The 22983-nt window shown below is 38.2% G+C and overlaps 1 protein-coding gene across 5 annotated transcripts in view; it reads right to left on the bottom strand.

Moving 5' to 3' along the window:
* The window catches only part of DENND4C (DENN domain containing 4C), a 79723-nt gene that overhangs the window by 10460 nt on the left and 46280 nt on the right, over nucleotides 1-22983 (bottom strand). For 2 of the 5 annotated variants that reach the window (XM_055699621.1, XM_055699622.1), the window contains exons 12-29: nucleotides 22764-22982; nucleotides 21624-21769; nucleotides 20484-20519; nucleotides 20121-20251; nucleotides 19148-19280; nucleotides 18469-18675; nucleotides 17654-17782; nucleotides 16743-16887; nucleotides 16264-16410; nucleotides 13952-14077; nucleotides 12446-12586; nucleotides 10029-11174; nucleotides 8442-8618; nucleotides 7829-7938; nucleotides 4382-4557; nucleotides 3160-3339; nucleotides 1436-1625; nucleotides 315-560 (exon numbers count right to left, since the gene is read on the bottom strand). In XM_055699621.1, coding sequence (XP_055555596.1) covers nucleotides 315-560; nucleotides 1436-1625; nucleotides 3160-3339; nucleotides 4382-4557; nucleotides 7829-7938; nucleotides 8442-8618; nucleotides 10029-11174; nucleotides 12446-12586; nucleotides 13952-14077; nucleotides 16264-16410; nucleotides 16743-16887; nucleotides 17654-17782; nucleotides 18469-18675; nucleotides 19148-19280; nucleotides 20121-20251; nucleotides 20484-20519; nucleotides 21624-21769; nucleotides 22764-22982 — 3785 coding nt within the window. The remainder of the gene's footprint in view (nucleotides 1-314; nucleotides 561-1435; nucleotides 1626-3159; nucleotides 3340-4381; nucleotides 4558-7828; nucleotides 7939-8441; nucleotides 8619-10028; nucleotides 11175-12445; nucleotides 12587-13951; nucleotides 14078-16263; nucleotides 16411-16742; nucleotides 16888-17653; nucleotides 17783-18468; nucleotides 18676-19147; nucleotides 19281-20120; nucleotides 20252-20483; nucleotides 20520-21623; nucleotides 21770-22763; nucleotide 22983) is intronic. The other 3 variants (XM_055699624.1, XM_055699625.1, XM_055699623.1) reach the window with 3 other exon arrangements.

Here is a 22983-nt window from a genome sequence, read left to right as displayed (position 1 = left end):
TATGTGGATTAAAACGTATTGCAGTTTCTGAGTTCTCCACAGACACGTCTTGTTTCCTTCTATATATCAGGCCTCTCTTTAATGAATTCTAATGCCTGGCTTTTTAAAAAGAGAACAGCCTGACTAGAATTTGAATGCTATCTTCATTCATCTTCCTTCAAGATTCCTTGCAGAAAACAAACCTATCTGTATTACAAAAAAAAAGGAACCCAGATCCAAGCTACTCAGAAATTACTTACCCACTTTTTTTGAAGCAAACTCTCACATTTAGCTTACTCTAATATCTGCAGCTCTAATTTGAGGAAGCCACTTACCTGCACTCCATCATTACAGTGTTCGGATGTTAGAATGAGTCCAGGTAAGTTGCTAGGTAGATCCAACCGCCGGAAATACCAAACTAGGTTCCAGAAAATTATGGGGTGTTGATTGATGAATTTGGATGTATGAATTACTTGCTCTCCCTCATTTTCCAACAGTGATTCAAGCTCTTTATGCAGTACCAAAGGACTCAAGTAGGGCACAGATACAGGGAGAGGGTTAGGTCTTTTTATTAAAGGATCCTAAAAACAAAACAATACACACAAAATAAAATCAGTAATTTTTTACAAAATCAAAAAAAAATTCTTCCAGAAATATGCTTCAGTATTACTTGCCTAGAAAATCCCTGATTGCACAGTTTCTTTTGATATTTGTACTGAACACACAACAACTTTAGTAGCATCAGCAGGTTTGACTGTTGAGGTGTTTCTTAAAGAAGAAGAACTTAAGCTCTATTATGTGAAAAAGAGAAAACAGTAATTTGTTCTAAGGTGTTCCTGACTGTGCAGTTTCAAGCTGTCTCAGCTGGTACTAAGCCAGTGGTGATGGAGATTGCAGAAATATGTCAGTAATTACATCAGCTATGGAACTGAATCATGAGTTCACGTTAAGACAGCTTCTTGCCAATAAAAAGCACCAAGAGAGAGGAGAAAAACTGTTTCACATGTAAGAATAATGCAATAGTCTCAATCCTGCCTCTTACCTTCTCCCATACACTCAGTGGGTGAGCCTACCAGAATACAGAGGAGTGCAAGTAAATAACGTCAAAAAGGAACAAAAACTTTCACTCTTGCAACAGTGTGTTGGTTGTACTACCGTGTTTAGTCTGCTGTAGAAGTTGTGTTATTTTTCAAAAGAACTTCCAGTTTCAGAAAGACAAAGGGTAGCTTCATTCTGCTAGGGAGAACATTTCAAATCAAGCAGCACTGTTTGTATAATGTACGGAAAAAGCAATTTTAGATTAACTGAACCAAGATTTTTTTTTGTTATATGAAAATATGCTTGGCCATTCCCATTCCCCAGATGGACAAGAATGCTAGTAGTAGAACATTATTAATTGTAAGTTTATTGTATTCAGTATTTTGCTGTCAACTGAACGTGCAGGTTCTAGACGTACCACAACTTCTTGCAAACTATTTGGAAGGCTAACTGTTGAAATGCCATGAGACGGTCTCTGGGAAAGATCAATGTTTTGCAGTGGACCTCCAACACTGTGGCTCCGAGTCAAGGACACTCCCCTTTTTGGTGGATTATTGGCAGATGTCTTCAAGGTTGTGGGATCTTTACTCTGTTCTTCTGTCACATCACTGTTTGGATTTTAGAAGAGAATATGCTAATATGAAACTATTCAGCATTCCTATGGCAACAGGAAGGACACAGAGAAAGGCTGCCAGGTAAGTTATCCCAAACCAAGTTTCTCGATTAATAATATTTGCCCAGATAGCTCTACCATTGAGGGAAAACAAAACCAAATGCCTTTAAAAACAGTACAACCATCCCTCCAGAAAAGCAGCTAGGTATAACCTAAGACATGAATCTGAAAGCAATTAAGTTCTGTATGGGTACTATTGCTCTGGTACAGTTTCACCTTGCTTAGAAAAATGGCAATGTACAGTTTTGTCAACACACAAAGATTATCTTGTTCTGACTATGCTCCTTTTTCCTTTCCCTTAAGTTTACTTCCTCTAAACGCCATAAGCAGAGAGCAAAAATATTATAGAAAACAATTTATAAGTTGCATGCTAAAATAGCTGAAAAACTAAAATTGGAAGTGTCAATGTCATCCTACAGGATAATTTAGGCAAACTCCTACTACAGGCTTGTCAAACTTAACCCAAGCAATCAAGCTGCTTGCAGATCTGGGAATATTTAATTTGTGCCTGTTATAACAGAAACAATGGATAAAAACAATCCAACTACAATACAGAAGAAAAAACATCAAGTGAAACAGAAGTGCCTGCTTCCAAATCTGCAAAGAGAGGGAAGAGATTAATGTAGAGGTGATCTTCACTCCTAAGTTTGACTTGAGTTAAAAATATCCTACATCAGAGTTAAGAGATTAACATAAGCAATACTACTTTTCATTTTTAGAGTATTAAGACTAAGTACTATCACGTTGATTGAAGTTTTAATAGTCTGACACAGGCATTAGCTCATTAGCTCACAGGTACTGATAAGAATTCCCAACTGAACAATGATTTAAAAAAAAAAAACTTTACAACAAAACGTCAAGAAAACCCTGCAAAAAGGTCACAGTTCAGAACAGCACTGTTTCAGTTCTTCATTCTACCAACATGACACCTTCTCCTTAATGCTTTTTTCTATAAACTGTTTCACAAGTGGTATTGTTTTTCTGAGTTTCAGTTTTACATCAGTGTTAATTTGTCACAGAATGCATGCTCAGTACCAGCATCGAGTGCTCCAAGACCTTTCCCTCAAAAAAGAGCATTCCAGCAAGTGAACTTCTTTTTCCCCATAATGCTGTGTTGTCCTTCTTGTTAAATTCTAAACTCAAGCAAAGGAGAAAGTTCTGTGTGACTTTAAAAGGTGAGTGCGTTCTAACAGTACCGAGTAGAAGTTTTACTTACTACTCAGTAGTGGATGGACCTGAAGGTTTATTTCTATAGTTTTATCTCTAAAACCTGCTCATTTAGTGGAACCAGCATTGCTAAAAGCATGCTTCAAACATGCAAAAAAACCAAGAGGAAACAGATGAACAAGTCACAATTGTAATTCTCCACTGTATTTGGTACATAAGTCAACCTTCACTTTTTAAGTAGAGGAAAAATACTGGAAGCATTAATACATTTCTGACAGAAATAACAAACCTGTTTTGCCTACCTCTGCTCAGCTGCAGAGCTAGTTTCTTCAGCTATGGTGTGGCTGGATTGTGGGTGTTCTGAAAAACTGATCAAGTCAGCAACAGCTGGACTGGACAACTTCTGCTCCAGGGGATCAGTGGTTAATGGAAGGGTACCACTCTGTAAACTATCTCCTGAGGTACTTTGCTTCAGGAAAAAGCTAAGTTACAACATGAATGGCAGAGGAGAGAAATAAAAAAGTTAAGATGTAAGTATAAAGTAATTTTAAGAGTTACTATTTTCTACATTTACTTTCAAAAAGTAGCAAAAATAAGGAAACACAACATTAAAAAGCTTGACAATGGGACACAAGCTTCATCCTGCTCTTTCCACTGTAACTTATTCAGGCAGAGTAAATGAACAACACAGAGATTTGAACTGCAAAAGCAGAAATCCTAAAGTGTACATAAATCATTACAAGTCACCTTAGTTTGTCACAGCTCCCAAGCGGCAACAGCATACCAATAGCTGACACATCACTGAAAATGGTTGTTATTGTAATCTGACATTGTAAGACTAGAAGACCATACACCATTCTAGGCACAAGACAACAAGAACATGTTTTGCTTTGCTAAGGTTTTCTAAGTACACACCCTACAGATGTTCAGTTTCAGCATCAGAGAACACTAGCAGAAGCTCTGTTTCACAGCAATGACTACAGTGAGAATCCATTTTAAATTAACTTAACGTAAGTTTCAGCCTTCAAAGTGCAATTGAAATCAGTAAAAATAGTAAGCAGAGAACCTTAAACTGGAGAGCTACTGAAGAAACTATAAGCTGGAGCATCTGTAACTAAAAGCTGTTAGCACGCTTGATTTGGGATAAATTCTTTGCTGACAGATTTGAAAACTGCTTCATATGCTTTTAAAAAGTACATGATCCATTAGCTTTGTTTTAAAAGCTAAGAAAATGAAAATAGATTTATGCCTTCTAAATAGTTATGCTTACAAAGAAGACACAAAAAGAAAAAGCGGTAAAAAGGCAACCAGTTTTTTCCTTTTTGGCCATTTTACAATGAAACTCAATAGTTTTTATGACTTGGAATTTCCTTCAGTATGATCATGACCATTAAATGAACAGTGATGTTCTTATTAGCATCTAGACAAAAACATTGGGAGGTATAACTAAGAACCTTCTGTGAAAAAAATATAACCATTTACAGGCGGAAAGACAGAACAAGAGTATCTATAAAACACACTAACCTTGCAGTGCCACGTAGGTCCTTAAATTCAACATTAAGTAAAGGTAGGAAGGTACTTTTACAGAAAGGACAAGTAGTGTTCAAGTTTGAATCATCTGCTGTCCATCCAGCCATGATTTCTTCATCGTAAACCAAAGCACCACAAGCTCTACATTGAGAGCAGCTTGACATCAATACCTAGAACAGCAAAGAATGAATACTATCAGTCTTGTTTCAGGGCTGTTTTATAATTGGGTTTATAGGCTTAGTAATCACAGGATTTTAAACGGGTATCAGAATGCCAACTGGGAGGCATGAGTTCATCACTTCTTACCATGCTCACAGTTATCTTGTCTACATAACTTTTACCTATGAAATGCGAATACTAATAATTTATTTTTCTTAAGTATTTTGAGACCTGGAAGAAGCACTACCCTGAAATCTGAAATGCTACTAATTTAACATTTGCAATTGCTTGCTCCTATGAAGCCTTCATCATATATGAATTGTTTTGAATTGTGTAAGTAAACGCATGTCTACTTTTCGAAAAAAGAAGAAAAACCTCTAAACAGCCAAACACAAAAGAAACTGTTATAGTGGTATGGTGGGTTGGCCTTAGCTGGATGCCAGGTGCCCACCAAGCTGCCCTATCACTCCCTTCTCCTCAACTGGATAGGGAGAAAAATATGACAGAAGGCTCGTGGATCACGATAAGGACAAGGAGATCCCTCGGCAATTACTGTCAAGGGCAGAACAGATTCAACTTGGGGAAATTAATTTATTGCCAGCCAAAAGGCAGAGTAGGGTAATGAGAAATTAAAACCAAATCTTAAAACACCTTCTCACCACCCCTCTCTTCTTCATCAGCTCAACCTCACTCCTGACTTCTCCAGCTCATCCCCCTGAGCAGTGCAGGGGAACAAGAAATGGAGGTTTTGGTCAGTTCATCACACATTGTCTCTGCTGCTCCTTCCTCCTCGCTCTCTTCCCCTGCCTCAGTGTGTGGACCATCCCACAGGAGATGGTTCTCCACCAACTTGCAGAACATGGGTTCTTCCCATGGGCTGCAGTTCTTCATGAACTGCTCCAGCCAGGGTCCTTTCCATATGTCCTTTCCACAGGGTGCACAGTGCTCCAGCATGGGCCCCCCATGGGGTCACAAGCCTGGCCAGCAAACCTGCTCCAGTCCAGGCTCCTCTCCACAGGTTCACAGGCCCTGCCAGGAGCCTGCTCCAGTATGGACTCCTCTCCATGGGGTGCCAGCTTCCTTCAGGAGCACCCATCTGCTCCCCGGCAGACCTCCACGGGCTGCAGGTGGACAGCCTGCCTCACCATGGTCTTTACCATGGGCTGTGGGGGAATCTGCTCTGGCACCTAGAGCACCTCCTGCCCTCCTTCTTTAATGACCTTGACGTCTGCAGGGCTGTTTCTCTCACATACTCTCACTTCTTTTCCAGCTGTGTTGCACAGCAGTTTTTTCTCCTCTTCTTAAATATGTTATCACAGAGGTGCTACCACTGTTTCTGAAAGGTTCACCTTTGGCCAGCAGTGGGTCTATCCTAGAGATGGCTGGAACTGGCTCTAATGTGACATGGGAGAAGGTTCTGGTACATTCACAGAAGCCATCCCTGTAGCCTCCCTGATACCAAAACCTTGCCATGCAAGCCAAATAAAAGTGGAAAAACCCCAGATGTTGGTGAAGATGTGATGCCCTACCAACTGCTCTGTTTCCCCAGATAAAAGGTAGGATGCTGTCAGAGGATGATCCAGAGCATCAACAGGTTCAAAGGGAATGGGAAGCTGACAGCACGTCCCTGTGTTCTTTCCTCCACAGAGCCAGCACCCTGACCATGGTAATGAGCTCCCCCCTTGCTGGGACTCCTTTCCATGGCATCAGCAGGAGACTTGCCTGTGCAAAAGGACACAGAATCAGTTTCAGCATCAGAGAACACAGCCCCATGACAGGGGCTGGCATGGCCTCGCTGTCCCTCATGAGAGGGTTCCTGCTGTCACTGAGCAGTGACTATCTCAGGGCTGCGCTCCAGTGTCACAGCAGAAACCCTCTCAAAAATGCGTTGCTCTTTACCTAATAAAATTTGGTTTTACCTAATAAAAGTCTCATCACTAAACTAGAATGAGAACTGGAGAAAAGATGATAAAAGTTATCTTGTACTAGCAGAGTAATGTTCTATAAACTGTAAATTTTAGACCTCCTCCTCATTGTTTCACTCTCACAGGAAACAAAACCAAAAAACCACCACCAAACACATCATGTAATATATTTTAGATCTAATATATTTTAGATTTGCCCAATAGCAACATTTTTCTTTTATTATGCTATGCCCCTTATATAACAAAGTGCCAAAGTCTGACAAGATCTCCAGAAAGTCAAACATAAAAGAGAATTACATAGGACCTAGCAAAATAACACTACAGCTGAAAGAAATGTGACCAGTGCAAACACAGTGACCATTATCGTCATAGCTGAAGTCTGAAAACAACTATAAATGACAACTGAAACAGAAAGGCATATTAAAGCTTTATTGTTCTAGGCGTGGCTGGGATAGAGTTAATTTTCTTCACAGCAGTCTTTATGGTACTGTGTTTTAGAGTGGTGACCAACTCTGTGTTGATAACACACCAATGTTTTAGCTATTGATGAACAGCGCCTTACACACCATCATGGCCTTTTCTGTCTCATTGTCCCCAACCCAGCAAAGGCTGGGGGCGAACAAGAGGTTGGGAGGGGAAATGCCCAGGACAGCTGACCGAAGGGATACTGTATAACGTCACACTTGGTGATAAAACTGGGGATGTGTGTGTAATTCCAAGGTAGCAGTTTCCTGGGGTGTCATGGTGCTGACTGATCACCTTTGCATCACTTTCTTCTTGTCCCCCCTCCTGTGTTCTTTTTCCCCAGTTCACTTATTAAACTGTCTTTATCTTAACTTGCTTTTTTTCTCACTTCTGCCCTTCTGAGTCTCTTCCCCATCCTGATGGGATAGGAGTAAGCAAGTACTTGGGTAACGGCCGAGCTGCTGGGTGTGGTCAACCCACCACAATTATTTAGTAATAACACATCATTTTCTTGAAGGAAGAGGGGATGGAGGGGGTAAGCTTGAAAGGGAAAAAAAACCCCATCAACTTTCCTCTCTAATTTCTCATTTCAAGTTTTGACCCTTACCTCAGTTGTCTCTTCTTTATATATATTTATATATATATATCTATGTATCTATCTCTCTATATATATATCTGAGAGATACTTTGAGAGATACTTAAAAGCATTTAACACATTTTTCTTTTTTAAAGGTACTCTCATACCTTGGGCTAAAAGTATTAAGCATTTTTGAAATAGAAATGTGGAAAAAATTGTTTTGAAAAATCTAACTGCATTCAACTAAACAGGTAATTAATGTATACAGTAATACTGAATAATTATATCTTTCATCTATGAGTTTATTAATCTTACCTCCATTGCATAGTTCTGGAAAATGCTGGATAAACTAGTATTATGTGAAGAGCTGTGCTCTGACTTCTCAGAATCTAGAACTTTCATACTTCTTGGGAATGAAACTTCACCTGTGCAGAAAGAGTTGTTTGTGTCTTGTATTCAAGGAAAAAATAATTCACCTATTCCCAAAGAAAATAACTTCTATTCAACCAAGGCAGAAAATTGTACCAGAAGATCTCCAGATATGTGTAGCTCTGTAACTTCATTAATAATATAATTAAAACATAGATAGTTATAATTTTTGTGTTATCATTTTGTGATATTATTTTTGTGAATAAGCAGGTATTCCTGGCTATACCTAGTTAGGAAGTATTTTTGCAGTTAAATCCCTGTATTTTGTATCAACTTTTTAAACATTCAACAAAGAGAGAATCATTAGCTATTTGCTACTGCAAGGTAAGAATATAGAATGGAAATACAAATTTCCTTGTACTTCTCTTAACGGCTTGAAATAATTTCAGATTACCATAGCTTCCACTGTTATGAATGATTTCACCATAATAGTTTTCCCTGTTTGTTGTATTATAAACAAGTTAGGAGAGGGAAACAAAAAAAACCCCAACAATCTCACCTGCACTGTAATGCTGTCTTCCTGCATCTCCACTGCTACTGCTACTGCCAAGACTTGTAGTGCTTTGTGCAAGCTCATTCGTAATCAGCCCTGGGACTCCAGTTCTTGATGACAGATTATCACCTAAAATATTATCTTCAAAACCAGCAGGGAAATTAAAGTCTGGTTGATTGTTCTCTTCCTTTAATACAAGAAGAAGAAAATTAGCATTTCTGAGTACTTCCAGATCCATTATTTGAGTTCCATCTTTATCCTGATAAATAAAAATTGAAGTAGCAGATTAAGACAAAATCCTGATGTAGGAATGACCAGAAAAAAAGGTCCAAGTTAAAGTCATATTTTCAGAACTTAAGACAGGAATGAAACATACCAGCTGAAATGATGCAGCAATAACACAGTCACTAAGACACAGGACATGACAAAGTATAGTAATTGGGACATTAAAAATGAAAGTTACAGAAATAAAAGAGGGGAGAATTAAAAGATCCCTGAAAGAAATTAAAATAAGTCACATTAAGGGAATTATGATGTGCCATTAAACAAAATTCTGTGGACTATGTCAGTATAATAGAAAGACACACAGGAAAACCTAGGTCCCAGGAAAAAAAAATATCAGGGAAGGCAGCCAACCAGTAAGTTTTCACTGTCACAGGCAATATCTGGGAAGGAAAAAAAAAAATTTTATATATAAAGAAAAATGTTTTATGTCATAGAAGAAGAACCCTATTAGTAACACCAGTTAAATCTGTTTCACATAGAAATAAAGCCAGACAGCTATCTTCCTCTCTCCCACCTTTTATGGAGGCTGGGGAAAAGGAGGAAGAATTTGAAAAACGTATCAAGAAGGTATCTTAACAGCCTGAAGAGGGGAGACAAAAGATCCTTAAAGCAAAACACGACATTGAGGGGTAAACTGGATCAAGCAGAAGCCTTCCAAGACAGAAAACTATGTTTGGAAGCACAACAAGAAGACATACATAGGAAGGAGGAAGTTGTAATATTCACCCCTCCATCTCCTCTTTCATTTGTGTCATTATACTCTTAAATGTTTTACTCTGAAAAAGACTGTTAATTAAGTGTGTTCACACAAGTACAAGAACACTGCTTCCAAATCTCTGATTAAATTTACTAAATCTCATGCTGTCCCTCACTATTTGCAACTTTAATCCTCACCAACCTGACTTCTCAGGTTTGTGATTTGTTTTCACAACCTTTTATTTATTAAAATAAGACAGACAGTATGATATCATTTAAGATGACATAATTTTGTTCTTACAAGCGTTTCTTGGTGCAGTTTCTTTAAACATAAATAAAAAGATAAATAAATAAATAAACAAATAAATAAATAAATAAATGGGGAGGGGAATGTTGAGAACAAGAAGTCAAAGTATACTGCATCAAGACCTTTTAATTTGCTTTTGTCTGAAAAGTGGTTTTTAATGACAGGAAAACTGCACTATACGTTAAGTGCAATTTTCATTAGCTAACTGAAGTTGACACTTAATACAAAACACCATCTCACAAAGCAATCTAGTGGACACAAAAGTTACTCCTCTAAATTCCCAAATTTTTCATATTGAAAAACACTTGCCTCATCATCTGAGTAACTATATGCTGAAGTAACAACTCCCCACATCTTACTGGCCACATTGGCGGCCTGCTTCATGCCTGATTTCAGAACATCCATTTTTGGTCCAGACAGTATATTGTCTAACTTCAGATTTGATAAAGTTGTTACGACAGATCCTAATGAGCCATGTGGAGAACGACCCAGTCCTGTCAAAGATGAAGACCGCTCCTTTTGAACTTGAGGATGGGTTTGTTGCTTTGGTCGTCCAGTGAATGTTTTGGATCTGGAGACAGGACTTCTCCGATTTTCGTAAGACTTGGGGGATGGCAGGCCAGGATCCAAAGGCAGGCTCGACCTCCTTTCTTGGGAGTGACCAAGTGTACCAGAGGCTTCTGCTTCCCTGTCTGGTTTGTGGAGTTCCATGCTGGGAAACTTACTGCCCAATGGGTTCTTCAGATTCATATAGCTCTCTATTTCATCTGCCAAATTACGTGCTGCAACTGGTGACACCAACTTTTCCTCAGGTTCTGGATGCCTTGGTTGTGTGTTGTCAGTAGCCAGCAAAGATAAAGGGTCCAAGCCTACTTCAACATCTTCCCTTTCAACAGGCTTAACCACTCCATAAAAGCTATTCCTTTTAGTAGTTGCATCTTTGGATTCTGCTTTCTCATTTTTGGACTCAGCTGACTGTTCCAGGTTCATGTCTTCCACTGTGGTCATGTTTTCATCTCTTCCATTCTCAAGATGCTCCTGCCCTTCCCCAGGTTCTTCCAGCACTGGTGAAGACCTATGCTCCATTTCCCAGTCACTCTCAGTCACACAACCCCAGGTGCCACTTATTCCAGAAATCTGCTGGTCAACAACACTTTCAAAGCTGTGGGATTTATTCATATGACAGGGTGAAGTTTTGGCCCCAGATAGAGCTGCTGTGAGGATCTTGGCATCTGCTCCCATCATTATTGCTATTTCTTTAGAATTCAAGTCCAAGCTGCCTTTTTTCAGCAGCATTCCAGCTCTGCTTTCACTGCTGAAACTGCAGCTTCTCTCTGAAAACAGTTTCTGCCTCTTCTGTCTTTTTTCACTCAATTTCTTAAAAGAAACATCACCAAAGACTACATCTTCAACTGAATCCTCAGTAACGAATAGTGGGCTAGAACCAGTTTCTAAAAGAGAAAAGGCATTAATATGGTATCCATAGCCACCAAACATGTTTATTTCCTGAAATTACATGAAAACTCTACATCTCCTTACCTGTGAGGAGACTGGGAGCAAGTTACCCATTAGGAAATTACACTAGTATTAACAAGGGATTTTTACTGGCTGTAAAGGCATCGTACAGATCAAAAGTCATCTACTCTGACTCCTTGAAGTCAAAGCTTTTTACAGCTTCTACTTCCTTTCCCTATGCCAACACCCAGCAGACAATAGGTACTACATCCATGAACTAAAGCAAAGTATAATTAAAGATTGCACGTTTTTTGTTTTCCAGAGCTGTATTCACAGATCTATACATCAAACCCCATAGTTCACTCTGGTTCTGAAAAAAAAACTACTGTGTGTGTCTGCACAACACAGAAGCATTACTTCATTTATGATACAGGCGTATTTAGAAAACACTAATTAAATGTAGCATGTGAAGATGTAAACTAATCTTATAATCTTATTTCCTTGGGGGAATTGGGAGTATTTATTGTCTAGAAAGCTGTCTTAGCTAGGCAAAAACCTCCAGAAGTAAGGGAAATCTACTGTGTTAGGGTCACCAACAGAGGACCCAATGTATCATATCCACTGCTGGAGGATGTTTGAGTCTCACACTGATGCTGCTTCTTGACAAGTCATCCACATTCATAATTGCCAGAAACATTCTGGGCAACTTTTTGCCTGAGACTAAGTTCTTTGCTATCAAGTTATACTGAAGCTGGACTACACTGCTTCAGTATAGACAAGGACAAGCACAAAGGCAGAAAAAAAAATGGGCTCTAAGATCTGGCTTTTATGTCCATAAGTCTTCCTCATCATAAAGCTCCAGATATGTAAATAAATTTTGTATGGCACAAAGACAACATGTATTGCTCCTAGATTATACACTGGCAAAGTAAGCCACAGGAATGAAGAGATTTGTCCAAGCTTAGTGAGTTTAGGTGACAAAAGTCAAGAGCAGAGACCCTAGTTCTCTTGGCTTTCTAGTACACCACTGAAACAACTCTCAGTGTGGAACAGAGACAATCTTGATTTCAATTACTCAACAGTGATTTTCAACCTTAGAATCCACAAGTTCCAAGTCACCTGCAAAGGATAATGACAGAAAGCAAATGCATGAAGTATATGCACCTCAAATAGCAGCTGTGTTTCTTTCCATAGCATGGAAAAGATTGTAAAACACTACAGCACAAGATTAAGACTTCAGCAAGTTCTATTTCACCCAGTGACTCACCACCACTGCTCTTCCTTCCACTGCTATCAAAAATGCCAGATGGAACTTTCACAATACTGTTACCTCCAGCAGGCACGTCTGTTGGATTACGGGTTTCTATATTCAGCTGTTGTTTTTCATCAGATTTCTCAGTACCAACCTCTACAAGAAAAAGAATGTGAATTTTAGTTAATTTAACTAAATAGTTGCATTTGCACTATCATGGAAAATATAAACTCAAACACTTAGAACCTAAAGGATCAGTCCTACTATGTACTGAGCATTTCCTGGAAATAATATCCAGATGGATGTCACTAGGCAGCATTATGCAGAGTGCTTAGCTGTTCAGAAGGTTAGAACACATGCAAATTTCTTCCCTTGGTATTTTTTCAAACAAGCAAAGTACAGCAGGAACCACAGTTCTCATTATTTTCATGCAGACCTATTTGTCTAATGACAACTTTAGAAGCCCTAATTCACATTAAGGATCTGGTAACACAGGTATGAAACAGATGCAATAACGAGAAAGACAAAATACAGAAAAATTAAGGGCAAAATCTGGATAGAAGACAGGAGATGACTGTATTTTCTACAGCTGGGAAGAGTCTGTAGCAAAAAGTAATGCCTTTTATTAGGTCAACTTGTACAGCTAAAAAAAAGGTCAAATTTTCAAATACACAAGTGAGAAGAACATAATACAAAATACTGTGTGCCCCAGCACTTGTCCAATTTTTCCATCTATATTAAACTAGTCTAATAAAAGGTTATTTCTACCTATATGTATTCCACTGCTATTAGCCAGGCTACAGAAGTAGTCCATTAGATTTCACATAGTCATATTTTGACCTTGACAACATCGTGAATTCAATGCATTAAGTATTTGTGGGAGTTTAATGCATAAAGCAGATTGTGCTGGTTTTGGCTGTATTAAGAGTTAATTTTCTTCACAGTAGGTAGTATGGGGCTATGCATTTGTGCTGAAAACAGCACTGATAATACAGGGATGTTTTAGTCATTGCTAAACAGTGCTGATATAGCATCAGGGCCTTTTCTGCTTCTCACACCACACCCCACCAGTGAGAAGGCTGGGGGTGCACAAGAGGCTGGGAGGGGACACAGTCAGCACAACTGGCCTCAACTGACCAAAGCAGTATTCCATGCCATGTGATGTCATGCCCAGCATATAAAGGGGGGAATGTTCAGAATTATGTTTTGGCTTCCCAAGTAATGACTATCCATGATGGAGCCCTGCTTTCCTGAGGATGGCTGAACATCTGCTGGCTGATGGAAAGTAGCAAATGAATTCTTTATTTTGCTTTGCTTGTGTGTGCAGCTTCTGCTTTACCTGTTGAACTGTCTTTATCTCAACATATGAGTTTTCTTACTTTTACTCTTCTGATTCTCCACCCCATTCCACCAAGGGGGAGCCAGCAAGTGACTGTGTGGTGCTTTATTGACAGCTGAGGCTAAACCACGAAACAGATTTATTACAAAATGCCTTCATCAGTGTAAACATGCATACTTAACCTCCTATTAGCTTTTCAGCTTTAGAAGAAATATTCTTCTCTACTTGTGTTTCAGTTGCATGAAGACTATCACCATCATCTCTTAGAAGTTCATCCTTGGATCCATAGCCCTGGTCTGACTGACCACCTGTTTGAAGGAATACAAAGACATGCCTCAGATTTGTTTTACTTTCCTAACTTTTTTTTCAGTAAGAAAATAAAAGAACTTAAATTAATTAATTTCACATTTTGTTTCACCAGTAAAGTTCATAGTAAGATCACAGAAATGTCTAATCTGTGCACAGATCTACACATGGTGACAGTAACAGCAGAGATAGTTAGGCCTTACAATCCAAATGTACTTTTTTCATTATTATATTAAACACAAGTTACTCGCCCAGGAACACTACAGTGACTAACTGCCTTTAATGCTCTGTATCTCCTTTTCATTCCTTTCCCTTCTCATCAGCATGAAATACTTCATTGCTGGACAAGATAAATTCTCAAATGCATCTACAAAAGAAAGTTAGACAAGCACGACAATAATTGAGCAAGCTTCTAACAGTGACTACATCCCTGAAAAGAACTTTGCCATCAATGGCCTCCATCTTTGTGCTACAGTAGAAAGTATAAAATGTAATAGGAAAAAAGTAAAAATCTAAACATTTTTTAAAAGTCTGCTCCTCCACAATACCAGTTAAACTTGACAGCTGTAACTCATTCTTAAAAAAAAAAAAAAAAAAAAGTCCAAAAAGTCTGCCATAGGAAGCAATCCAGAAAGACACTCTTTTCTTTGTTGTTTTTACCTAAAGTGCTATTGCATGTGCAAAAATACAAAAATACTACATGGGACATATCCCACATCAAAATGCTCAACAGGATTGTTGATATGCCTTAAGAATACCTATTAGAATACATGACAGTATTTTAAAAGATCAACGTGTAAGTAAGTTACTAAGTGTGAAAGGTATTAGGAAGCTCCATAAAACTTGACTGACAGACATAATTCATCTATAATACATATAACTACTGTTTATTTTGCCAACAAAGAGTAAACGTGTAAAAAAGAATTAAATGTCAAAATGTTAAAAACCTTTTAGATAGAAAAATAAGTTCTGACATTCTTCAGCCCTTATTTTCTCTCTATCACCATTTCAATAATGTTAGTATCTCTGCTTTGCACAGAAGTGAAAACACCCTATCAATAAATGGGTGAATTACCTGCAGAAGTAACATTCAAGGGTAGAAATAATGCACACGTGCATCCAAGGCTTCACACCATATAAGTCTGCACCCCACACCGTGATAGCCAAGGACAAATGCGGCACCCAAGAGACAGCAAAGAGCAAAAAGCAGAGCAACAAAGAGCAGAGAGAAGGGAAGTTCAGTAATCTAGGTAGGCATATCAGATGAAGCACAGGAATCAGACTCAAAGTTCTCTTTACAGAAGGTCTCAAGATATTAAAAACATGAAGACCGTGCAAGAACCACTTGTACATTAAGTTTTGAAATACACACAGAAAGGAAGTTTAGTTGACACTGCGCAAGTAGGATGTAATCAGTACTAAAGCAGATATGAAGAACCATGAACTTTATCTTGCTATCTCAAGTGATCAACCTTCCATGCACGCTTTTACTCCAGTTTGTCTGGGAGAGTGCACACCACGTTTAAGGCAGAGTTTTTCTCCAGCTTATCACCTGTCTTTCCACTTCCAGGGTGTCTCAAAAAGACTGTATGACAATGTTCTGATAATTTCTGTATTTATTTCCAAGTTTAGCAACTACTATTAAGAAGTTTGAATATGGCCTTTAAAAGCATAAGTTTACTATAACCAAACATAACATACTAATTCCAGGAATGCTACTTAGGCCTTTCTGGATTACCATCAACAAGCAACATTTTAAAGTGTTAGCTTCTAATCACCTCAGCAACTTTCACTCCTTTAATGCAGAGAAAGGTTTTACTCACACAGACTATCATTTCTATAAATAAATCACATTTGCAAAAATCGAACAGATTCATATATCAGAGGCTTCATGCCTCTTCAGAAGATTAACACAAAAAGCAAGGTTCATGAGACCACAGCAAGACATTTATTTTAATGTAATGGTACTTCTGCTACAGTTCACTCTAACCTAAAGCAGCTTGATCTGCGTTAAAAAGTAATACTCAACAGCAGTGTATTTATTTTTCTTTACATAGTTTAACTTCAGCTTCATTCTCTACAGCCTCAAGAGGGGAAGGATGTGGTTGTGGAGGGGAAATCAACCAGAGACTAGAAAATTTAGCCTTTTGGGGGACTGTTAGTAGTGAAACCCAGCAGAATCTAGTACCTGTGCTAGAGTGATTATCAATGGAATCAAGCCTGACTAAGTCACTGACGAAGAGAGTGTGCTCCCCACTGTTAGCATCATTAGAACTATCCACGCTACCATGGCTCACCATGTCCCCATCACTTCCACCCGTGGTACTCCGCAGAGCTAAAGACATGAACAAGAGCCGGTTAGTAAGACAGGATTTAACCGTTCAGATTTTTAAATATATCTAACCTCTTCAGACAACAGTAAATACTTTTGCTTGCACAAATAAAATAAAAATACGAAAATGTAGCAACAGAATTCAGGCAATTAATTCTTCAGTGTGCCAAAGACATTCTAAGACTGTTCCAAGCACTGAGTTGGCAATTATCAATTTTTATATACTTAGGGAAAGATTTTCCACTTGTAAAAGCCACAATGTTAGCTGCAATCCCTCAGAAAGCACGTCATGCTCTTGTTCAGCAGAAATAAATCCATTTCAACTAACTTATTACCTGATGTCACAGGTACTCGTGGGCTCTGCGTTGATTTCTTTAAGCACTGCCTAAATTGTGCTGTGCCATGAATTACATTTCGTACCTTTGTCCACAGGAATACGCCACTGCGGTTACTGCTAGGCCAGGGAGACTCTAAAACTGCCTACAGTAAGAGACATTGCAATAACAAAAACAGTAAGAAACTTACACTGAGAAACATGGTACAGTGACAAGCTTTTCTTCCCATATTCAAAAAAGGCATTTCCTGTGAACCATGTGAAGAAAGACAAATATTTGAGTTTTTATGAGCTGTACCCTCTTATGAACTGTTCCCTTTTATCCCCCAGGTCTGAATACAATACCTGAGTAACAAGAAACAATGGATCAAGATTTGTTTAAGTACCCAAGGCGGGTTTGTTCTTACTTATAAACTTCAGCAGCAACAAAAGACCACAGTAGAACCTTTTTTCCTATCACTTTACACAGTTTACTTTACTAAGAAGTTTCATCAGCATGTTACAGGAACTTGGAAGCAAGGAAATGAGGGGGAGGCTACTTCTACTAGCCTAATTCCAGCCTTCATCCACCATGGATCCTGCTACCTTAAAGGATACACATAGGAACAGATGGTTTTGACATGGAAGCATTAGATGGGTTCCAAAACTTGGAAACGGAAACACTATAAATGTATTTCAACAGAATTTTTGGTTAGCCAAACACAGCACAGGAATGTAAACTTAACAGGATAAAACCATACGGTGCAGATCCAGTGAACCATAAGCACGACCAAAATGATAGCTTGCCCAATAAAATCAGCTAATCTAAGTGAAGAGCTGTAAGAAACCACCTCTAAATGTGCTACAGGACAAGGGGAGTGACAACAGCAAGAGAGACACTGGTACAACATCCTTCGTCAAGACTTGTCTTACCTTATTGTAATAGCCGTAGGTGATGGCGTTTGGCTGTATTCCAGCATTTTTCATTTCAAAGAGGACTCTCACAGCCTGAACAGGCTGACCCCACAGTCCACAGAGCTGCATTACAACTCTGTAGCAGACCTGAAAAGACACAGAAATGCATAAATGGACTGATGACAAGGATTCTGAAACAGCTTAAGCTCTTTCCCGATTTCCAGCTTTTTACACATGTAAAAGGAAACGCCATGTGAGAGTAGCTGCTCAGTACATAATACTCAACAGCCAGAAGAGGGAGCAAAAATTAAATAGGAAATCACAGGACCTGAGATAACATCAGCAGTCACATCTTTAGAATGCTGAATTTTTTTCCACTCGGCTCTTCTGTTTGCAAAACAAGGTAGAGAAGGAAACACCCATGCAAAAAGCAGGATAACTTGCTTCTGTGAGCCTGTGGCTACTACTGCAAGAATGGTATGCTGCACACAAACCCATTATCCCTTCAGTTTAGTAAGGCTGCAAAGCATTAAATCAAAGTCCATTTTAAAATTAGGGCTATTCAAGAACTTAATTCTTGAAGAAATCTGGGAGAAGACTAGCAACACTAAGTTTGAGTACTTGACCCAGCTGACACTAAGCTGGTGATAAAGGAGATGAATTTTCAGTTGCTTTAGTTAAGCAGACTTCTTTGAGATCATTTCAAGGTGGCTTTGTAACAGGTCAAACTGTAAGTATGCCTTAACCTGGTGGTGGCAGTGAAACACACTATCTTTGCACCTTTTCTTCTGTTCCGTATATATATATACTAACATTTTTCTATTCGCACTTGCCTCATCCAGTGGTTCCACATCCGTTTTCCTCATTTTAATTAGAACATCATATGCCTGCTGCAGTGCTTTGACCTTGGGATGTGCAACTCTGATGTAGGCTGGCAGACAAATAAACCATAGGCTGTAACTGTGACTGAAGAGACACTTAGCCCACTGTGGAGGGCTTACGTAGTACTTCTTTGCTAATTTGTGAGCTGTTTTTATCTCCTGTAAGGGTGAAACAAAACAAAAAAGCAGACAAAAGATGTAACATCCCAAATTTAAAAGCCATTACTAACTCAGCAGGATTCTTAAAAGTAAGCACTTAATAATAATGGACAAACATTCACTGAAGCTCCCTCCTCACCACTCTCTCATTAAGGCTCTATGCAAGTACAAGCTAGCATGAGAATTAATCCTCTTTTTCCTTCCCCATTCAAGCCTTAATTTTACTTTCCTTTTGGTTTAAGTTACAGTCTAAAGCTTAGAAATGTGTTTGACAGTGAACTGTGATCTCAGATGCTAATTTGTTTACTTGTTGCCTTCTATTTCTTTCTTTTGCAGGTGTTGATTCTCAATAGTTACAAAGACCTAACCTTTAACAACATTAACTTATAGTATAAATAGCTAGTGGCAATTTTACAAAAAAACTTCACATGTTTCAGTGTTCACACAGTGATTACAGTAAGACTCATCTGACCTGTTTTGTCCTCTTTGCCATGAGTGCCGGACTATTTGAAATGCTGCTTCCAGCTGGGTGTCTGCTGAAGGAGAGCTTGAGCTCCTGTGGCCTGTCAAAGAGCTTGAAATCTAGTCGTGGAAAGTTTTTATAGCTACAAAGATGATTAAAAAACAAACAACAGAAAAGAAAAGCTTTTTATATACCTGCTGATAGCAGGAAAGCCATTCAAAGACACCTTGCTTGCTAAGAACTGACAAACAGGAGAATAAACAACTGAGGTGGGGTGGGGAAGGAAAGAAGATAGGCAAGATCATTTTAGTCTTCACAAAGATATCACAAGAAGATGCCTGGGACACTAAATCTCCACAGATAATGGAAACAAGACCCAGACTGCCATCCATATCATGGAAGTCAGGGAAGCACAGATGATGATTAACAAGGACAACAGCTGGAAACAGAACCTTCATGACCTCCAAGAGAGACAGGAAGGAAAAAATCATACCCATAGTGTCCGAAATGCCACTTCCTGCACAAGGCTGAAAAACACTGAATGAAAGAAGTCTGAAAAGCGGAATGGGTGTTTTGTTCCTTTGGTTCGACAGCTGCAGATCAGTAATACTGGGCAGATCCATTACCCACCCTCTGTCATTCCCACTGTGAAACAAACTGCACTGCAGTTGCTACAAAATACAAGTAAATGGCTCAAAGAGAAAGACAGACACTGAATACATGTAGAAAAATATTACTATAAAGTTGGCAAAAAGTTACTGAAAAATTAAAATCAAGATCCACATGCCCTGAAACATACACACGCACACAAAACATTGACTTCTAGAGCTTCAGAAACTTACAAGAAGGCAGGCAGTTACTATCTTTTTGAAGATTCTTCTGAACATTGTATTAAGGCAAGTTGTGCACCAAGGCGGAACATCTGCCCCGCTTGATGTCACAAGCATTCTGGTTTCACTACATGTCGCTGTTTAACTTGTACCTGTATTTTGGCACTCGGTCCTGTCCATCATCAGCAGGAGGTTCTGGTGGCATTATGAACACTGTGTGTTCACTTTTTTGTGACTCGTCAAGCTCAATCAACCGTGTATCTTCCACAGAATCTACATCAACCTAAAAACAGAGTTTGTACTCTAAGTACAGAGTTTGGCTTCAGGAGAAAATGTCCTTTTTAACATTAGTTATGCTAGCATATGTAAAAATACATGTAATATATACAGTATTTAATTATATACATAAAATAAATTATATTTGTTCTAATTACTCAAATATCAAGTCCACAGCTTTGTCTCTCCATTTTTATTTCAGGATCAGATATCCCTAAACATTTTGAAGGACAAAGTACCTTCTCTCCTTTTTCTGTTCCTTTATCTGGAAAAAGCTGGGAAAAGAGGAAAAAAATAACTAAAATTAAAAATCCTAAATAATTCTATCAAAGCTCTGTCATTATTAAATAGGAAACATTTTCATATTACTGTGGAACCAATTAATCTCTTTTTCAAATACTTCCTTTGCTGAAAGTAAGAGAATGCAGTAATCAGTACGCTTTCAATTTGTTGACATTATCTACTAAATACAAAATCCTGAATCTATCAAAAGACAATGCTTTCATTCAGTTTAGAAAGAAACTGCTGGTTTTGCAGATACTTTCAATATGACAATTTAAATATGCAAGACATAAACAATCTGCAATCATATCAAATTATTAACAATATTAAAAAAGTATACTCTAGATGCATGCTATTGATGCTTACCCCACACTCAGAAGAAAGAAAAATAAGGGCAAGGAAACATTTAAACACTTATTTTGTGGTCTGTTTACAAATGTTAATTTGATCGGAATCAAAGACTCATTCTGTAAGAACTTGGTATGAAAATGAAGGTTCTGTCCAGAAAGAATCACATATATACCCCTTAAGAACTTATCATTCTCTAGTCCCCAATTTTTATATTGTGAACTTGGTATTTTACAGATGAAACTAGAAACTCAATAACACACCTAGACCAGAACCATGCTGAAGAGACTTAATTTCGAAAAACAAGACTGGGTTAAAATACAGGCAATGAAAGGGGATCTTATCCACATAAATAATTGTTGACATTAAATGGGTTTAAGTTTAAATTGTGTGAAAAAGAGCAACAATGCAGATGTCCACTGGTAGATAATTCCACATTAGAGGGAGGGTGATCAACATTTAAAGGGAAGACATGGCATTGTGCTAAAGTGTCAGCTACTGATATTTCTCACATTATCCTACAGCTTGACATCCTACAGGGCTGTAATGAAAGCTTTCTGCATCAACACATAAAATGATGACTGTGAAAGATAACGAAGGAAGAAACTGACTCTGAAAAAAACACCAAGAATTCCAGTCCTTCAAAACACTTGCTGCAGAGGCTATCTACCTTTACAAATAAAAACAGGGACAGTAACACAAAATTAATAGAAGCATACAATTTAATAGTATTGCTACATGTTTTTCACCTTTTCTATGCAGTCATCAAAAAACGCCAAGCCAGTATCCTTGTCACTCACAAAACTGCACTCTTCAATAAAGCGGCTGAATATCTGTGTTTTGGTGAGATGCGTGTAGAACTTTGTATAGGCACGGTCTCTGCTTTTTAAAAATCCTGGTTATAAAAAGGAACAAACTAAATACCAGTTATGAGTACCCTTAGAAATTAACATATGAAGGGTCAATATAAAATACTTAAAGTGCTAATACATAAAGTATTTGCTTTATCAATAAAAACAACTACTTATCACTATTTACATTTGGAAGATTAAAATAACACTTTGGGTTTTTAATAATGCTTTTTTACCACAGTTAACAATACGTGGCAAGCAATCACCCCCATGCAATCTGCTCAATGTGTTTGTTGACTTTTTGTGCAAGAAAAAGGAGATGATGGCCTTGTACAAAAGCAGAAGTATCTAACAGTTAAAACAATACTAAATAATACTAAAACAAAAATTATGTTATCCTAAGAGGTCATAGGTGTGAAAATATTTAAGACTTCCCAAACCTTTGACTAAAAATCTCGCTTCTAGTAACTAAAAAAATAGACCAACAACCCCAAACAAAAAAAACCAAACAAAACAGCCTAACACCTCCATCACATAAAACCAAAAACAACTGTGTCATCTTATCTAGCAGTCAACACTAGAACAGATCTAAAAAGCTAATGTGCTAAGATCAGGAATATAAAATGACTTTTGCTGATCTGATCTCTGCCCGATTCTCTATTATCTTCCCATTTATATCAAGAACATTACTTTGTTCTTCATTAGTGAGCTTCTGGCATTTTTGGTCTGTACAAATTGAGAAACATTCTTTCATTCCCAAGAGCTGTCCTTATGGAATATGCCATGGAGAGAAGGCATCATGCTACTAAAAGACAGCTTTTCTAATACCTGAACTATTGCAGAATTGCAGTTCTATGTGCGTATATCCATGTTCGAATCAACTTTGAATACTTTAACTTCATAGAATTGCAATTGTAAATACTGCCAAGAATTGTACAACCGAAAAGAACTTTGACCTTTTAAAGTTAAGCAGCTCCTGAATACAAAAGTTGTAACACTGCCAGTTCACAAACAGCAGCTGATTTGCCTCACCCTCACCTTGATGATCAAACAAAGAGTCAGCAGCAGTTGCTTTATTTGAAGGTGCCTGCGTGATTGGCTTGAGGAATGTTCTGTAACCCTTTAAAATAGATGCCATGAAACGGAGAAAAGCTTCCTGGATCTCCATCTCAAGTTCTATCATCTTTTTCTGCCATGAGAAATCTGCTTCAATAGGAGTCATCTCCACTGCAGAGCCTTCTTGAGTCTTCCTGTGAAC

The sequence above is a fragment of the Falco cherrug genome, chromosome Z (genome assembly GCF_023634085.1).
Source record: "Falco cherrug isolate bFalChe1 chromosome Z, bFalChe1.pri, whole genome shotgun sequence".
NCBI classification, from domain to species: Eukaryota; Metazoa; Chordata; class Aves; order Falconiformes; family Falconidae; genus Falco; species Falco cherrug.
Note: the sequence above shows the minus strand (reverse complement) of the source record. Positions and strands in the feature narration are given on the sequence as shown.